The 17,193-nt window shown below is 50.3% G+C and overlaps 1 protein-coding gene across 1 annotated transcript in view; it reads left to right on the top strand.

The window, feature by feature from the left end:
* The window catches only part of EXOSC7 (exosome component 7), a 33,762-nt gene extending 16,904 nt beyond the window's left edge, over positions 1–16,858 (top strand). The window contains exons 4-8 of the mRNA XM_045991703.1: positions 2,574–2,739; positions 5,473–5,543; positions 11,807–11,930; positions 13,388–13,543; positions 16,613–16,858. Coding sequence (XP_045847659.1) covers positions 2,574–2,739; positions 5,473–5,543; positions 11,807–11,930; positions 13,388–13,543; positions 16,613–16,717 — 622 coding nt within the window. The 3' untranslated portion in view covers positions 16,718–16,858. The remainder of the gene's footprint in view (positions 1–2,573; positions 2,740–5,472; positions 5,544–11,806; positions 11,931–13,387; positions 13,544–16,612) is intronic.
* Positions 16,859–17,193: the final 335 nt, after the last annotated feature.

A 17,193-nucleotide genomic window follows, 5' to 3' on the forward strand; every position in this document is an offset into this window, starting at 1 on the left:
GGTTTCACTACCGGAGTTTGTTTTCAAAGCTGAGTTAAAATGCCTTTAGATGGGCTGGAAGGTTTGTCAGAGTCTCCATCCCCACCTGCGGGTCACCGGTAGCTCTTCGTTCACGGGGTTCCCTGGCCAGGCCCTGTGGGCATCCTTGTCCTCTGACAGGGTCTCTGAGGTCCTTTTCTGGGTCTGTATCACTGTCTACCTCTACCAAGAAGTGGTCTGGTGCTAGGAGCACCCCTCGTGATGAGAGGGGACCCTCCATTCTCTACCCCAACCCTACTCTTCATCCTTTGTTAGAATATGGGTTCTCTGGCTTTTCTCACGTCACCTGAAATATTATGTCCCCACCCCTGCCCCAACAATTTCCTTCCGTTTTTCTAGCCTCTTTCCCCGAGTCCCTCCAGGGCCCAGGCACCAGCCAGATGCAGGAGCTTTCTGTGGTCTCATAAGCTTCTAAACCTTCTTCTCTGCCTGGCTACCAGCTGTGCTGAAAGAATAATGTGTTTAAAGAAAAGGGGGGAAAAAAGGCTTTTAGAATAGGAAAAGTTCCCACTTTAAATTAGTTCAGTATCCAGAAAACTCCCAGTGGGGCGTGGTTTTGTGGGTGGGTTAGTTCAACCAGTTGCACCTGGGAAGATCTGTAAGCCATCCCTTAGGGTCATAAAAGAACAGATGCATCAAAACCTGAGTAATTAATCCCCCCCAGGGTGTGGCCCACTGTAGTCAAGAAAGTGTACATTTTAAGCATACGTACCTCTGGCTGGATTTGTCCGCTCAGATCTGTATGGATGTGTTTTTAAACCCTTACAAGATGGGTCTTAATATTGATTGCTTAGTGTGTAAATTAGAAACAGCTTTTGTTTTGCTGGCTGTACAAAATTATTCAGTTGGTCCCTGGGAACTTGATTATTTCACTGTAAATGAGCTGCTTTTCATGGCTCAGTGCCTATGTCCAGCAGAAGCAGTTAGGGAACAGTGAGGCTGATTCAAGTTTCTCTTGGAGACTTTCAGCTGGGCCTCTGCTGGCTCGTAGTGGTAGGGGAAGGCTGTAGAGTCCGAGAAGCACAGTTACTATATGGTGATACACTCTCATTGTTTCAGGGGTCATTCTTCTGCCTATATTCGAATGGACTAGACAAAAGGGATATTTAAATATATCAGGTGAGATTTCTTTTAGCATTGTGCGGATGGGGTGGGCATAGCCTTGAGCCTTCACATGGGTGTCACTTTGCCTGGAATGCCCCCCGCCTGTCTGCAGCCTGACTGACTTCTGCCCGCGTTCTGGTGTGGGGTCCCCTGTGACCCCCAGCACTGGTCGACATCCTCCCCAGCCCCACTCCTGCTGTTTGCTTCCTGTCATGAAGTTCCCCGACTTCGTGAGATTGCCGCCCTGGGGCCTTCATCCGCCTTGCTCAGGCTCTCCCTCCAGTGCCCAGCGGGGAGCTGGTACTTTCTAGACGGATAAGCGCATGGACTAGAAAGCTTCAGTATGTGATTTTGTGGAGACCATTGTGAAGCAGCTGGGTCTTACCTTTCTGGAATCTGTTCGATACAGTAAAGTGGTTTCTGGAATGTTTACTTATTGCACTGATTTTTTTTTTTAAGATTTTCTTTATTTATTTGAGAGAGAGAGAGTGGGAGAGAACATGAGAAGGGAGAAGGTCAGAGGGAGAAGCAGACTCCCCATGGAGCTGGGAGCCAACGTGGGACTCAATCCCGGGACTCCGGAATCATGACCTGAGCCAAAGGCAGTCACCCAACCAGCTGAGCCACCCAGGCACCCTGATGTTTTGAGGGTTTGTTTTTATTATGCCAAAACCCTCAGAAATTGCCTGTTCAAGACTTGTGAGTGATGCTTGCGGCAGTAAATGTTGATGCCTGTTCCTTCTTCATTGAGGTCATTGGGCTTAAGGTTCAAGAGGCCAAAGTGGAAAAGTTTTTCCTCATGAAAAAATAGCAGATCAAGTAAAAGGGATAATCTAATATTGAATCAGCCTCCAGTCTTTCTCTCTCCCTTTCCTCCTGTTCAGTACAGTGATAAGAGATGTTGTGTGACTTGCTGTCACACAGACCTGAGTCATCCCAGGAAGGTCCCTCACTGTACTTAGGTTGTGGGTTCTGCTGTGAGAGTTTCATGGTGCGTTCCAGGCCATGGAAACTCGGGATAGTGTCCGTGAAATGACCCCTCTGTGACCAGACTGCTTGAGTCCCCAGGCCTCCTGGCTTCCTGGGCCTGCCCGAGGGCCGTACTCTACTCTTCGGAGAGTTAATTATGACTGGCCAAGGTTCACTTTACTATTGTTCTCTTGTTTCTCTTTGGATAAAGATGGCTTCTGTTGGGGGCAGGGGGACGCCCGTCATGCCCCCTGACAGACAGAGCGCGGTACCCATCTGGCTCCCCACGTACACGTCTGGAGGCCAGAAACGGGGCAGGTGCCATCCTTTCCCACTGAGGCGACTTTCCTGATAGCGCTCGTCCTTCCAGCATTCCACAGAGCAACTGGAACAAAGTCCCATGCCTTTGCTCTTTGTTTCTGAAGAGACTCACTCAGCTTTTCCGTTACCTCTCTATGTAGTTCAGCCAATGCTACCCCTGAATTTGAAGGTCGAGGAGGTGATGACCTTGGCACGGAGATCACTAACACCCTCTACCGGATATTTAACAACAAGAGCAGCGTCGACCTGAAGTCCCTCTGCATCAGCCCCCGGGAGCACTGCTGGGTCCTCTACGTGGATGTGCTGGTACGTGTCACGTGGTGTACTGGCCGCACTGTCTGCATCTGCTGGAGACCAGTCGGCCTGCTTTCCTGCCGGCGCTGTTTCCCTCTTTAAGTGGCTGCTTTCAACTTCCAGGGTGAGACTAGATGGAAAACGTGTGATGTCCTGTAATAAGTTTTTTATGTTAAATACAATGCATGTGTCATAGTATGCAGAGAGTACCATCCTACAGGAAAAGTCACACAACAGTCCTATCATGGTAGCACCTAAAATTAGCACTGGCCTGTCGGGGAAGTAGACACAAAAACAAGAGATGCTCTGGAGGTGGCATCCGATGGAGGTGATGGGCAGAAGGTGGACAAGTTGGCGCATCTGCGTGGGATGAGGATGAGCTCGCCTTTTTTTTTTTTTTTAAGGTTTATTGATTTATTTGAGAGAGAGCGAGCGAGCACACAGGGAGATGGAGAGGCAGAGGGAGAGGGAGAGAGAAACTCAAGCATGCCCTTTGCTTAGCCTGGAGCCCAGTGCGGGGCCCGATCTCACGACCCTGAGATCATGACCTGAGCAGAAACCAGGAGTTGAGTGCCACCCAGGCACCTGGAGGATGAACTCCTTATATACATTTCCTTGTAGGCCCTATGGCTTTGGCAAGCAGACACTGCTGTCTGCCCCATTTACAGGTGAAGTAAGGCTTGGAGAGGTGCAGCAACCAGTCCCAGAGTCAGCTTGTGAGGAGTGGGGTTGGGTCTCGTCGGGGCTGCCTCTCTTTAATGCCGGTGCCTGCTCTTGACCTCACTAAGCCATTGGGTGTCCGTATCGCACCTGCTGTCCCCTGCCTCCTGGGATGTCCCACTGTGTGTAGCAGAAAGATTTTTACTAAGCTGCACCTGCTTGGCCGCAAGAGAGGAGGCTAGGGTCTTTGAGCCCGTTACGTGCCAGGAGTGGTAAGGGTGTGATCTCGTTTTATCCTTGCCGTCATTCTACAGAGAAGCAGGGCTTTGCTGTACCGAGGGGGATCCTGGCGCTCAGAGGACACAAGGCCAGCAAGCGGCAGAGGAGAGCATCAGACCCGCACTGCCTGACCTGGGTTATCCTGTGGTGTGGCGCACAGAGAGGAGCCTGAGCAGGCAGCCCTGAGGCCTGGAGTGGACTCATCCTCTGCACCCCGGGGAGGAGGGCGGGCAGGCTGGTACCTGCCCTTTGGGGGGACCCCCAGGCCGATCAGGTTTAGCATTCTGCTCTCTTGATTTCCTCTCTTGCTGATGAGCCAGAGTTTGTGGCAGGCCACTGTGACACCAGCAGGAGGGCTTCTATGTCCCCAGCTGCCAAGGGGGGTGATGTGCTCCTTAGGGTCCCTTCCAGCGGGGAGACCCCACAGCCACCAGAGCGGATGTCAGCATTTCCCTAGTACCTTCTTGGCATGAGGTGAGCACAGGGATATCGGAGTGGGAGACAGTGGTCTTCAGTCCTGACTGCCCGTCAGGACCGCCTTGGGTTTGGAGTGGAACACACCGGCCAGTGTGTCACCCTGCACTTCCCTGAGCTCCCCAGGTGCTTGTGACGCACAGCCAGGCTCAGAGCGCGCAGCTGTCGGTGGCGCAGACGGACCTGCAGCACACGTGCTTGGTCTGGGAGGCCGGCCGCGGGGAGACCAAGGCGCGGAGCAGTGCTCTCTAGAAGCACTTAGCTCACGCTTACCGTGTGCTGGACACGCTTCTGAGGGCTCTCCAAACATGAGCTCGTGGGAGCCTGTGGAACAGCTCTGTGGGACCATTGGGACTTTCATCCTCCGCGAGGCCTGGAGACGTGAAGTGGCCCCCAGCTGAGTGGCAGAGACAGGAGTCCTAGCCGATGGTCTGACTCAGAAGTCCCGCTGGAGCTCTTCCCTGGGCGGCGGTCTGTGTCTGAGCCCTGGTGGGGAAGAGGTAGTCCTCTGCTGGGCCAGAGCCGGCGCTGACAACAGTGGGGTGGGGGGGTTTCAGGAAGCAGTAATCCTGCCGTGCTGCGGCCAGGCCAGCGTCCACCCTGGAGGTGGAGGTCCGATGAGTAGGTACAGACTCGCCTCCCCTTCCTTTCTTGGGGCCTCAGGCCAAGGCGTCACTGAAATGAGGACAGAAGGATGTGTTGCCTTCCGCTGAATACTGTGCTCTGACCTTTCCGGCAGAGTGAGCACACCTAAGCGTGGTCGATGCTCTTGGGCAGGAACTTAGTCTTTGTGGCACCGAATGTGCAGCGTGATGTGTTTGTTCTGTGTTTCTTCGGGCAGCAGCTGTACGATGGGGATTACATACAGGAGGCCTCCGCGCTGCTAACCGTGAACTGGTGGTGGCTGCTGCATCAAGTGGCCACCGTGATTTCCCGGTTTGGAGGCCGGGTTTATGTGGGCACAGAGGCGAGTCACACTCGGGAGCCACTGGGGACAAAACAAAGGTGATCATTTCCTCCTTGAGCGCAGACCCAGCTGGCTGGGGGGCCAGTTAGAGGAGACCTGCCACAAGGTGGGCCCGAGTGGTGGCCCCACAGCCGGGGCCAGCAGTGCCCTCACCCGCGGGGTGCAGGCCGGCATGGTCGGCAAGGGGCCTCTGGCAATGAGGGTGAATGTGCCCGGCATCCGCCGGGAGAGCGTCCACACGTTCTTCTCTTTATCTTGTGAACAGGGAGCGCTTTGTGGGAACCAGTGTCCTTTAACTGGTATGGTACTTAGAGCAAGAAATGATGTTTGCTTTTCCTCCCCACCCTGCTCCCTGCCTCCCTTAGCTGCTGGAATGTGACGGGAATCTGTTCGACACCATCTGCATTGCTGTGAAGGCTGCTCTCTTCAACACAAGGTGGGTCTTCCTGGAAACAGCCCCAGGGGCCTGCGCAGAGCCCGAGCAGACACTGGCGATGGGCCACTCGGGACATTTCTACCAAAGCTGACAGGGGAAGGTGACCAGGGGCCTTTAGCATTAAACGTAGTGGCACTTCATGACAAGCTCCGGATTTCACCAGGTAAAACTCAATATATACATATATTTCCGTATTTTTCTTTGTGCTGTTATTTTCATAAGTAAGCACGTCCCATGTAAAAAAATACTAGGAAACCACAAAGAAGCGAAAAGAGTGGAAAACAACCACAGGTCAGCTGTCCAAACACTGTAAGTGGATAAAACTGCTCGGGCGCCTGGATTTGGCCTGTTGTGTGCTCTGCTCTGTCCCCAGCACCACGAGCAATGCCGGCCACATAGTGGGTACGCACAGATTCCTGGACTGGACCCAGGAATGTTCTAAAAGCAGGGCGGCAGCCTGCCCTGGGGTTCAAGAGCAAGAAATGGTTCTGCCACTGTGGTTCAGCTTCCCAGCCAGCTGTGCAGCAAGGGACACAGCACCACGCCCTCTTGGAGCTGCCACTTCCTCTGAATGATCACACAGCTTTCTCCCCCACCATTGCCAGGTTCTTGCTGGAAGGTCTGTGGCATTTGAAAACAAACACGCGGGTAGGGATGTTCATGCCGTGAGAACTTCCATTAAGGGACTGGGGGTCCTGGGATAGAGAACATGAGGGTTAGGGAGTTCTAGGGATATAGGCTGAGCAGTTACTTGGATAAATGAGCAAGGGTGTTATTCTAGGATGTTCATCGCAGCTTCTTGGTAATGGTGAGACCCCCGGAACAACTTGAGTGTCCCAGGGCAGGGGCTGGCAGTCGGCTCAGCGGCCTGTTGAGAGGTTTGTTAACACAGAAAACCAGGCACTAAACACAGTCCTCTCATCTCGCTTGTTTCGTTGTTTTTTACTTTTGGTAACTCTTATATTGTGACTATGTCTGGGGAGAGAGAGAGAGGTGTATATCCTAAAATGGGCATTGTGATGATCTTCCAAGGCTCTTCTTATCAGCGACTTAACATTTTTCTGTGTTTTAGAGGTTTTCAGATTATGAGACTGATGCGCTGCCTACTGCGCTAAGGAGGCACCCTTTAGAGGTTTTCTATGGTGAATTTAGACTCCCTGTGTAATTCACAAGAAAACAGAAGGCTAAATAAATTTCAGTTAGCCATTGCAGGATGGAATATTTGCTGACATCGAAAGCTGTAGAGTGTCCCAGCCCGAGCTGTGCCGCTAGGCTCCTGGCTGCGATCAGGCAAGAGGTCAAGAGGACCCTGGCACTGGTGGCCACAGAGGGGTCCGAGGACCACTGCCATTGTAGCAGCCTGTGCTGGGGCTCTCTTGGAGAAGAAAGAAAGTCGCCATCTGTTGTACCTTGAGCTTCAGAAATAACTACCCATCTGCCAGCTGGTTTCCATGGGCACCAGGGCAAAAAGAGAGTAGAACCAGACGAGGCTGTTCGGCTGTGGGGGAAGTGTTGGGCAAACTGTACATCGGGATGGTGAAACCCAGCTGCTCAGATTGGCGAGGACACCTGTCGTGGCCATAGCTCTAAGTCTCGTCCCCTAGAACAGCGAACAGTCCAGCGGGTAGCAAGGAATGTGGACTGTGTCAGGCGTCAGGTCCCCAGTACATGGAAAAACCTTTTGTAGAGTCCACGTCCTTTAGAGAGAGAGGCCATTCTCTAGCCCTTCAGCTCACCCAGCTTGTGGCCCAAGTGTGGGGAAGATACGTGCACGTGCACGCATGGTGTGTGTTTGTACAGGCTCATTTAACGTACCGGTCAGACTTCAAACTGGTTACCTGACTTGCTCAAATAAGATGTTACTTAATACATCTTGGAGAAATAAAATACTTGACATCTTGGGTGCCGACATGGAGGCTTTGAGCAGACCCCAGCAGGACCCCTTGGTTCCTGCAGACATTTTCCTCGCTGCAGCTCATCTGCTGTGGGTGTATGGCCTTGCCTTGGGATGACCCGTCGGGATGGAATCCTAGAGGGCCTTTGTTAGAGCGGGGCAGAGCACCAACGCAGTTTCCGTCATGTAGCTGAATGGACCACCTCTTCCTTCCTGGCTCCTCCACCCGAGATGGGAATGGATGGACCCTATGGGTTAAATGTGTTTCCCCGCACCCAGCTCAAGAAACAATGTTGCCGGCTGCCCCCAGAAACCCTCTTCACCCTCCACCCCCGTGCGATCCCTACAGCCACTGAGGATAACCATTGTCCTGCAACAGTAGACCGGTTTTGTACTTGATGTAAATGAAATCACACAGTATTGTTTTCTTGCGTGTGTGTTTCATTCCTTGAGCATTATGTTTCGAGACGTCTGGATTGGCCTGTAGTCGTCGTCCGCTTGCTGCTGCAGGGCAGCCCCCGTTTGGCTGTGTCACAGTCTATTTAAGCATTCCACTGGTGATGAGCATCTCGGTAGTTTCCTGGTTTGTGCTATCCCAAACATGAACGTTTTTGTTTTTTTTCTTGCACGTATTACCCACTTCTGCTGGGTACGGGTGAAAATTTTGGGTCATAAGGCACGGCTATGTTTGGTTTTAGTAAATACAGCAAAACCATTTCCCAACGAGCTTTTCCTAGATGATACTCCCACCAGCATTGTGTAAAGCGTTCTGGGTTGCTTCGCATCTTTGCCAATTCGTTGTTGTTGTTGTCTTTTTAATATCTGCCATTCTGGCATGTGTTTTGGTATCATATTGTAGTTTTTATTTGCATTTCCTTAATGGATATTTAAGTTGAAAACCTTTTATGTCTTTATTGGCTATTTGAATAGCCTCCTTTTTTTTTTTAAGATTTTATTTATTTGACAGAGAGAGACACAGCAAGAGAGGGAACATAAGCAGCAGGAGTGGGAGAGGTAGAAGTAGGCCCCCTGCTGAGCAGGGATCCCGATGCGGGGCTTGGCCCCAGGACCCTGGGATCATGACCCAAGCCGAAGGCAGATACTTAACAACTGAGCCACCCAGGCTCCCCTTGAGTAGCCTCTTTTATGAAGTCTGTTCAAGTCTTTTGCCTATTTTTCTATTAGGTTGTCAGTCTTCTATGTTTGGTGGAGATTCTTTTTTTTTAAGCTGCAGTAGGAATTCTTTATGTAATATGTCAGCTCATATGTACACACACGTGTGCACACACACACATTTACAAATATTTTGTGTGTTCCGGAATATCTTTTTAGCTTTTGAGATTTTTATTTGTTTATTTGAGAGGGACAAAGCACGTGAGAGCATGAGTGGTGGGGAGGGCCAGAGGAAGAGGGAGAAGCATTCTCCCCACTGAGCAGGGAGCCCCATATGGAGCTCGATCCCCGAGATCATGACCTGAGCCAAATGCAGAAACTTAACCAACTGAGCCACCCAGGCATCCCATCTTTTAGACTTCTTCTTCTTCTTTTTTTTTTTTTTTAAAGATTTTATTTATTTATTTGACAGAGAGGGAGATCACAGTAGGTGGAGAGGCAGGTAGAGGGAGGGAAAGGAGGAAGCAGGCTCCCCGATGAGCAGAGGGCCTGATGTGGGGCTCGATTGCAGGACCCCGGGATCATGTCCTGAGCCGAAGGCAGAGGCTTTAACCCACTGAGCCACCCAGGTGCCCCTAGACTTCTAAATGATGTTTTTTGACAAACAGAAGTTCATATATATTTTTTTAATTTTGAAATATTCGGGGCATCTGGATGGCTCAGTCAGTAAGCGTCTGCCTTCGACTCAGGTCATGATCCCAGGGCCCTGGGATCAAGCCCCACATCAGGCTCCCTGCTCAGCAGGGGGCCTGCTTCTCCCTCTCCCACTCCCCCTGCTTCTTCCTCTCCCATTCCCTCTGCTTCTCCCTCTCCCACTCCCTCTGCTTGTGTTCCCTTTCTTGCTGGCTCTCTCTCTGTCAAATAAATAAAATCTTAAAAATAATTTTTTTTTGAAACATTGTACAGAGGGCCATTGAGAAAACGTTTCATTCTGCCTAATGGTAATTATGCTCTTCTGAAAGTATAGAACATCCGCCTGACATGGGAAGATCATTCCATTTCTAAAATCCATTTAATCAAGATGAAAAATAGTGTAGCTTGTGTTCTGAGGCCCCGGCCAGTGAAATTACACAGGTCAGGTTTATCCCTTTAGACCACACTAGAGCACTTGCCGCTCTGGGAGCTCCTCGAGCTCTTTCCAGAATAAAGAAACATTAGCTCTTCATGTTCTCTTCACCCTGACGCTTTCTCATCAGCCTTCAGCAGCACTTTCTAATACCTTTCAGAACATGTTCTGCACTTATGTGGGTCTTAATACGTTAATTTTGACAAATGTGTATGTAAATACGAAGCAGATGGACACCTTGGCAGTATTCATGGGATGGGACTTCTCAGCACTCACCTTCTTTGGCTTCCCATACGTTATCTTCGTCATCTGTTTACCTGCCAACACATCCAAAGTGGAAAGGTTGGTGGGTTTGGAAGAAGATACACACACACACGTCCATTCTTCTCTGGTTTTCTGGCTTCTCTGCCCTCCTATAGGCAGGTGCCATTGGGCTAGCAGGTGGTGCGAAGCAAACACTGCTGCGGGGGCCAGAGGGCCTGTGTCCCGTCATTGCCCCAGCAGTCGGTAGTGTCATGACCTTGAACAAGTAATTAAATCTCGTTCAACAAATGAGTCCTTCCTTGTGTCAGATAGTGTGTTAGACTTGAACGATGGGGACATGAGTACAACATTGACCGTAGTTTCATTCGTCTTTTCTGTCTTTTGGGGAACATAACTGAGTAATAGGCAATTAAAATGTACAACTCTATTTCATTGCTTTTTTCCCCCAGTGAAATAATAAAGGGAAAGTATCCCAGTAAACATTAGAGGGTTATCCAACTGTATGGTAGTATTTTACGATAGTGGATTCCACAGGCACGCTTAATTTTCCAAAATCAGAGTATCTTGGATACAAAGGCTTCAAATGTCAAACGAGTTTCTGATGAACAAATGAGTTTCTGCATGAAAGTAACAAAGACCAAAAAGAATCTCATGTAACAACTCATCGTATTCACTAACAAGTCCCTCATCGCCTATGTAATTTTAGCATGAAGGGATTCACTTTTAGGTTAAGATTCATTGCCTTATTCACGAATGGCACCATATAAAAATTTGTGCAGTAGATTTCATAATTCTTCGTAATCCTCAATGCAATTGAATCTATTGTTTTTTTCTCCCTTTATGGCAAGACTTTTTTGGGGTCTGTTAAAGAAATCTTTGTTCACACCAAGGTCAGGAAGATGTTTTTAGTTTTTTGGTTATTTTTTTAGTATTTATTTATTCAAGAGAGGGAGAGCACACACAAGAAGCAAGGAAGGGCAGTGGGAAAGGAATAAGCAGACCCCCCACTGAGCAGGGAGCCCAACGTGGGGCTTGATCCCAGGACCTTGGGATCATGACCTGAGCTGAAGGTTGACACTTAACCGACTGAGCCACCCAGGCGCCCCTTAGCTTTTCTTCTAAAAGCTTTATTGTTGGGGCGCCTGGGTGGCTCAGTTGGTTAAGCGTCTGCCTTTGGCTCGGGTCATGATCCCAGGGTTCTGGGATCGAGCCCTGCATTGGGCTCCCTGCTCAGTGGGGGGTCTGCTTCTCCCTCTGCCCCTCACCCTGCTCCTGCTCGTTCTCTGTCTCTCAACTAAATAAATAAAATCTTTATCAAAAAAAAAAACAAAAGCTTTATTGTTTTATCTTTCCCCTCTATCTCTAGTCCATGTGGTATGGACTTTTTAAGATTTTATTTATTTATTTGAGAGGTAGTGAAAATGAGAGAGATCACGGAGCTCTGGAGAGGGAGAAGCAGACTCCCCGCTGAGCAGAGAGCCCGATGTGGGACTCGATCATAGAACCCCAAGATCATGACCTGAGCCAGAGGCTGTCACTTAACCGACTGAGCCACCCAGGCACCCTTGGTATGGACTTTTGTATATGGTGTGAGGTAGAGATCAAGATTGGTTTTTTTTTTTTTTTTTCCATGTGCATATCTGATTGACCAAGCATCATTTTTGAAAAGACCTTTTCCTTCAGTGCTCTGCAGTTTGCCTGGGCTCTTCTGACAGAGACAATAGGGACGAGGATGATAAAGTACAGTGGAGTGTGACTTTACTTGTGACGTGCGGGAACTCTGACTGCTGTTCTCAGTCTCGGGAGAAAGAAGTTCTCTTTTTTCCTCACAGTAAGTGGGAATTGTAACTGTGCTTCTCTTTCTAGGATACCGAGAGTTCGTGTTCTAGAGGATGAAGAGGGGTCCAAGGACATTGAACTCTCAGATGACCCTTATGACTGCATCCGGCTAAGTGTGGAGAATGTCCCCTGCATTGTCACCCTATGCAAGGTACTCGGTTGTATCTCATTTTTTTTTTTTAAGATTTTATTTATTTATTTTGACAGAGAGAGAGATCACGAGCAGGCAGAGAGAAGGGGGGAGGCAGGCTCCCTGCCGAGCAGAGAGCCGGATGCGGGGCTTGATCCCAGGACCCTGAGATCATGACCTGAGTCAGAGGCAGAGGCTTAACCCACTGAGCCATACAGGCGCCCCATATCTGATGGTTTTTGAATTCCCTGTGGGTCTTCTTCAACCCCAACCCATTAAGGTTACTTAATGGGTTGAGAAGTTATCAGTTTCACAAACCATGTACAGGTAGCTTTAATCCAAATCCACTCATTTGGTTATATTAGAAACTGCTCTTTGAGCAGCTCTTTTTGTTTGTTTGTTTGTTTAGAAGACATGAGGGGGTCCCAGGAATACACACATGGGTTCATGGTGCTAGCAGCCGAGTTTGTTAAGCTCCTCCCTACCAGGCGTTTTACTCAAGCACCGTGTGCGCACATTTCCCTTAAGTCCCTCAATTCTGTGGGTCTAGGGAGGTTAGAAGTGAACTCTGTCCTCTCTGTGGGCCCCAGTGTCCACATCTATGAAATGAGGGGTTGGAGCAGCATCTGGGGATCTATTGTGTCATGTGTGGGTTTTTTTTTTTTTTTAAGATTTTATTTATTTATTTTGACAGAGATCACAAGTAGGCAGAGAGGCAGGCAGAGAGAGAGGGGGAAGCAGGCTCCCTGCTGAGCAGAGAGCCCGATGTGGGGCTCGATCCCAGTGGGATCATGACCTGAGCTGAAGGCAGAGGGTTAACCCACTGAGCCACCCAGGCTTCCTGTCACGTGTGGTCTTTACATGTGCACAGAGGCCTGTGGAGCCTACAGTCCGGTCATGCTGTCGTGTACCTGGCACGCCCAGGTCTGTGCACCGAAGCCTGGATTGGCTGAGACTGTCCCTTATTCCACACAGGATCCATAAAAATAGGACCGAGTGGGCCAGGTTTAATTTTCCTGAAATTACTTCCTGAACCTGGGGTATGGTGAAGCACTCGGACCAACCAAGGCCACCGGCACTTGACTCATTCTTGAGCATGTCTCTTAGCTTGTACCTTCTTGATTCATCTTTGTCAAAAGTGAAACGTCCCTCTGGCTTCACGTGTCACTTTCTCCCTGCGCCCTTCTGTTGGAGACTCTTGGTAGCCTGTGACTTGGATGGTCTCTGACTTACAGCTCTAACCCCACCCCCCCATATTTCCTTCTCATGCTTTTATAATTCTGCTTCCATAGTGGCCTGTGATAGAATCGTTGAACATGGCTTTAGGTGTTTTCTATGTGAGCAGAATCTAAAATAAGACCTTGGATGGGCAGTGTGGGTTCTTTGCTGGTGTAGCTACTCCTTCCACGAGGCTGTCAAGGGTGGGGGTCGGGAATGCATGTTACCCACCCATGTGCTCTGCTGCCCCGACTTTGCAGATCGGCTATCGGCATGTCGTGGACGCTACTCTTCAGGAGGAGGCCTGCTCCTTGGCCAGCTTGCTGGTGTCTGTGACCAGCACGGGAGTCGTGACGTGCATGAGAAAAGTGGGGAAGGGCAGCCTGGACCCAGAGAGCATCTTCGAGATGATGGAGGTGAGGCTCTGCCTCTGAGGCAGGTGCAGGCACCTGACGGGGAAGTCTTGCTGCCTCTTGGCCCCTAAGTCCCACCGTGGGAATTCTCCCTTCATACCCTTGACCCCAGACTTAGAACTTGGAGGATAGCCGGTGTGAGCTGGTTGTCTGCGGACCTAGCCAAGGGTGGAGGCGATGGGGGCTGTGGATTGGGAGGTAAGGAACCGGTCAGTCATTGTCCCTTGTCCTCACCCTCTGTGATCCAATGTCTCTGGATGAGAGTGTTGGACTGATAACGTGGAGTTGCTTGTGACTCCCAAATCCCAGGCTTTTGCGATCTGATGAGGGAACTGGTTTCCTGCCTGACCACTTCCTGTCCTTCAAAGAAGGTGAGGAAAGGTGGAGGCAGGGGGTTGAAGGTCAGCCGTCTCCCCATATTTTCATGGGCCTAGAAGTATTCAAATGGAGGTGACTGGGAAATCCTTCCTGCTGCCTGGGGGTGGATCGCTCCCACTGGTCTCAGGCTGTATGGTGGCCCCACCCAGTAGGGCGCTCTCCAGCCCAGTGCTGACTGATCAATGTGTGTGTGTCCCTGACTGGCCTGAAAGCCCCCCTGTGGCAGGGACCATGTGTGTCTTCTCAGACTCACCTTTGTCTGTGTCCCCTTGACTTTCCAGAAGTCTTGGAGGACTCTGACTCAGACCATCTGAATCGCCAGGACCAGAGTGAGCCGGACCTGGGTGTTTGGCCTTAAATAACTAGCTCAGGCCCAGGGGTCATGCTTCACTGCAGGCTAGGTTGCCGTGCGTGCTCTTCCTTCATTCCTAGAAACAGTGACTTTTCACTGAAGACACGAAGTGTTCAATGTCCATTTACTCTTTTATCGTCTTATTTGAAAGCAAAGCTGGGCAGTGTATATGGTGTCCAGAACTCAGTCCCCACTGTCAGTCCTGGCTCTGGGCCACAGCTCGCGCATCTCAGGTGGAGGCTGGCAGCAGCAGTGCGCCTATGTCTCGAGGAGCCAGTGAGGACGTGGAGGCGGGAGCGGATGGCACAGGGCCCTACCCCAGGAGATGCCAGCCCTTATCTGCGCGCTCGCTTGGGCGCCCAGAGCTCAGTTGTGTAGCCCCGCGTGGCAGTGTGTATCCTTTGTGGCCCATTGGTTAGTTGGCTAGTTTTTTTGTTTTTTTTTTTTAGGATTTTATTTATTTATTTGACAGAGAGATCACAAGTAGGCAGAGAGGCAGGCAGAGAGAGAGGAGGAAGCAGGCTCCCTGCCGAGCAGAGAGCCTGATACAGGGCTCAATCCCAGGACCCTGGGATTATGATCCAGCCAGAGACAGAGGCTTTAACCCACTGAGCCACTCAGGTGCCCCTTTTTTCTTTCTTTCTTTCTTTTTTTTTTTTTAAACACACTTTAAAAACTTGTTAAGTTCTGCCAAATGTCTCTCTAGACAACTGTGGCTTGTCTTAGAGGGAACTCTTCCCCACCCCCTGGAGACTTTTATGAGAATTCCAGTATGTAAAACAATGAAAGTAGTAAGTAATAGTGAAAATTTATTGTGCCCTTATCGTGTGTCTGGCCCCTTGGTTTTTAGTGTTTTGAATGTATTGTGTCATTTAGTCCTCAGCCATCCTGTGAGACAGCTACTGTGGTCATCCTTCGTTTTCCAGACGTGGGAATTGAGACGCGTAGCAGATAAAGTCACTCGCCTATAGGGTTCCCAGCTCATAAATGCTGGCGCTAAGATTCAGACCCAGAACACAGGTCTGCTGTGGTTGCCAGAGCTCCGGCTCACCGTGCTGCATTCTCCTCTGGGGCACGGCGAATGTGGTCTGCAGACCCCTGGGGGGACAGTGGCCCCGTGGCCCCATCTCACTGCTTGGGTCTCACCAAGGATGTGGCCACAGGGAAGTGCCGCTGTGACACGCAGCACATCAGGCCGCTGCCGCCAGTCTCTGTCGTTCACATTCCAACCTCCCAAGTCCTGGTGTCCTGCCTATCTCCTCCCACCTGTCCTCGGTTCTGCCTTCATTTATATGGACAGTCAGCACCCCTGTCTGATTGACTGACATCTGTTCTTTCTCATGTTGTGGTAAAAATCTTTCCACAGTCACTTTGGACCTTAGTCCTGACTTTGCGTTTCATACAGTTGATCACTTCCCGCTTTTAGACTGAGATCTTCCCGTGTAAGTTTCCAGTGATCCCTGGACTCTCACCCTGTGTTACGGTGAGGGGCTGAGTTAGAAGGTCCGTGGAACCGGGAGGGTTGGCGGGGGTCTGGGCCCCAGTGGCTTTCTCCCTGACGTTGTCGAGAGTGGAGCGCAGCACAGTGGAGTGGAAAAGGCTGGGGAACATGGCAGGCTCGACCAGATGGGGGACTGCTGGTTGGTTCCTCAGAGTCTTAAAATGATCCGTGAGTCTTTCCTTATGAAAGACTTTTGTATATGAGTCTGAGGGGTCCCTGTGTGGCTTCTGCGTAGGGGCTCATTAGGAACTCGGTGGGTTGTCTGACCTCTTGACGCGTCCTGTTCCAGCCATTCCGTGCCTTTAGTGTCTCTGCATGGCGTCCGAGGCTGATGCGGGGCTCAGCTCAGGCCCACCCGAGCCGCTCTGCATAGAGAGATTTGGTGGCGGGTGAATGGGAAACTGCTTGTTCAGACATGTCCCCAGAACCATCTGTTCCTTCATTAGCCACACTCTTGATTCCCTGTGACCTCCCTCTGCCTCCTCGCCACGCTACAGTGGGACGTGGCATTCAGGGGACAGATCTGGTTGACAGTTTTGCGTGTTGTCAGGGCAGCGGCAGTGCCTCAGGCCGCCTGGGCTGCTTCCTGCTGACCGCCTGGGGGTTGGTTGGTTGGTTTTTTTCTTTGTTTTTGTTTTTAGTACGGAGATCTTTCCAGAGTGTAACTGCTCTGTTGTTGTAGTTGGGGGTTTGCTTTTCTATTGATTTGCTTCACAAGTAAAAAGCCCTGGAAGGCAGATGAAACGGGTACAGTTTGGACCGGCCAGCAGGCAGAGAGGGGGGCTTCCCTGGTGCGGGCACATGCCTCACTGGTGGGTGTGTGCTGTCTTCTGTCCCGCAGACCGGCAAGCGAGTGGGCAAGGTGCTGCACGCCTCCCTGCAGAGCGTCCTACACAAGGAGGAGAGCCTGGGGCCCAAGAGACAGAAAGTCGGCTTCCTGGGATGATTTGGACATCAGTGCAAATGCGGGGTGTTTGGGTTTTTTTTGCTTTTCCTTTTAAGCCACAGTTTGTATATATTTTTCTTATCTGTTATAAATTTGAGGCAACATTTGTACATGTAAAATAAAGTATATTTTCTAGTCTGGTTTGGTACAGCTAGAGTTCTTTGGCAGCAATCCAAGATGCCATTTGGTGAACCCCCCGGAAAGTCTGGCCCTGGTCCAATGAGTGGCGACCAGATCCAGAGATCTGCTCCCAGGGAGAATTCTCTGGTCGTGCCTCTCCAGGGAGAGTTACTTACCTCCTACAAAAGGAGTTCAAAACAGTAAACAAAAACACTAGAGTAAGGACCTACCAGAAGTATGGTTTAAAGGAAATGCTTATATGTATTTTGTGAAAAAATTTTCACTTGCACAGCTTTCAGAATAAGAAATACACACACACACAGTTCGTTCTCCTTGTGGGTTTGGTGCTTCTCAGG

This window comes from Meles meles, chromosome 20 (genome assembly GCF_922984935.1).
Source record: "Meles meles chromosome 20, mMelMel3.1 paternal haplotype, whole genome shotgun sequence".
NCBI classification, from domain to species: Eukaryota; Metazoa; Chordata; class Mammalia; order Carnivora; family Mustelidae; genus Meles; species Meles meles.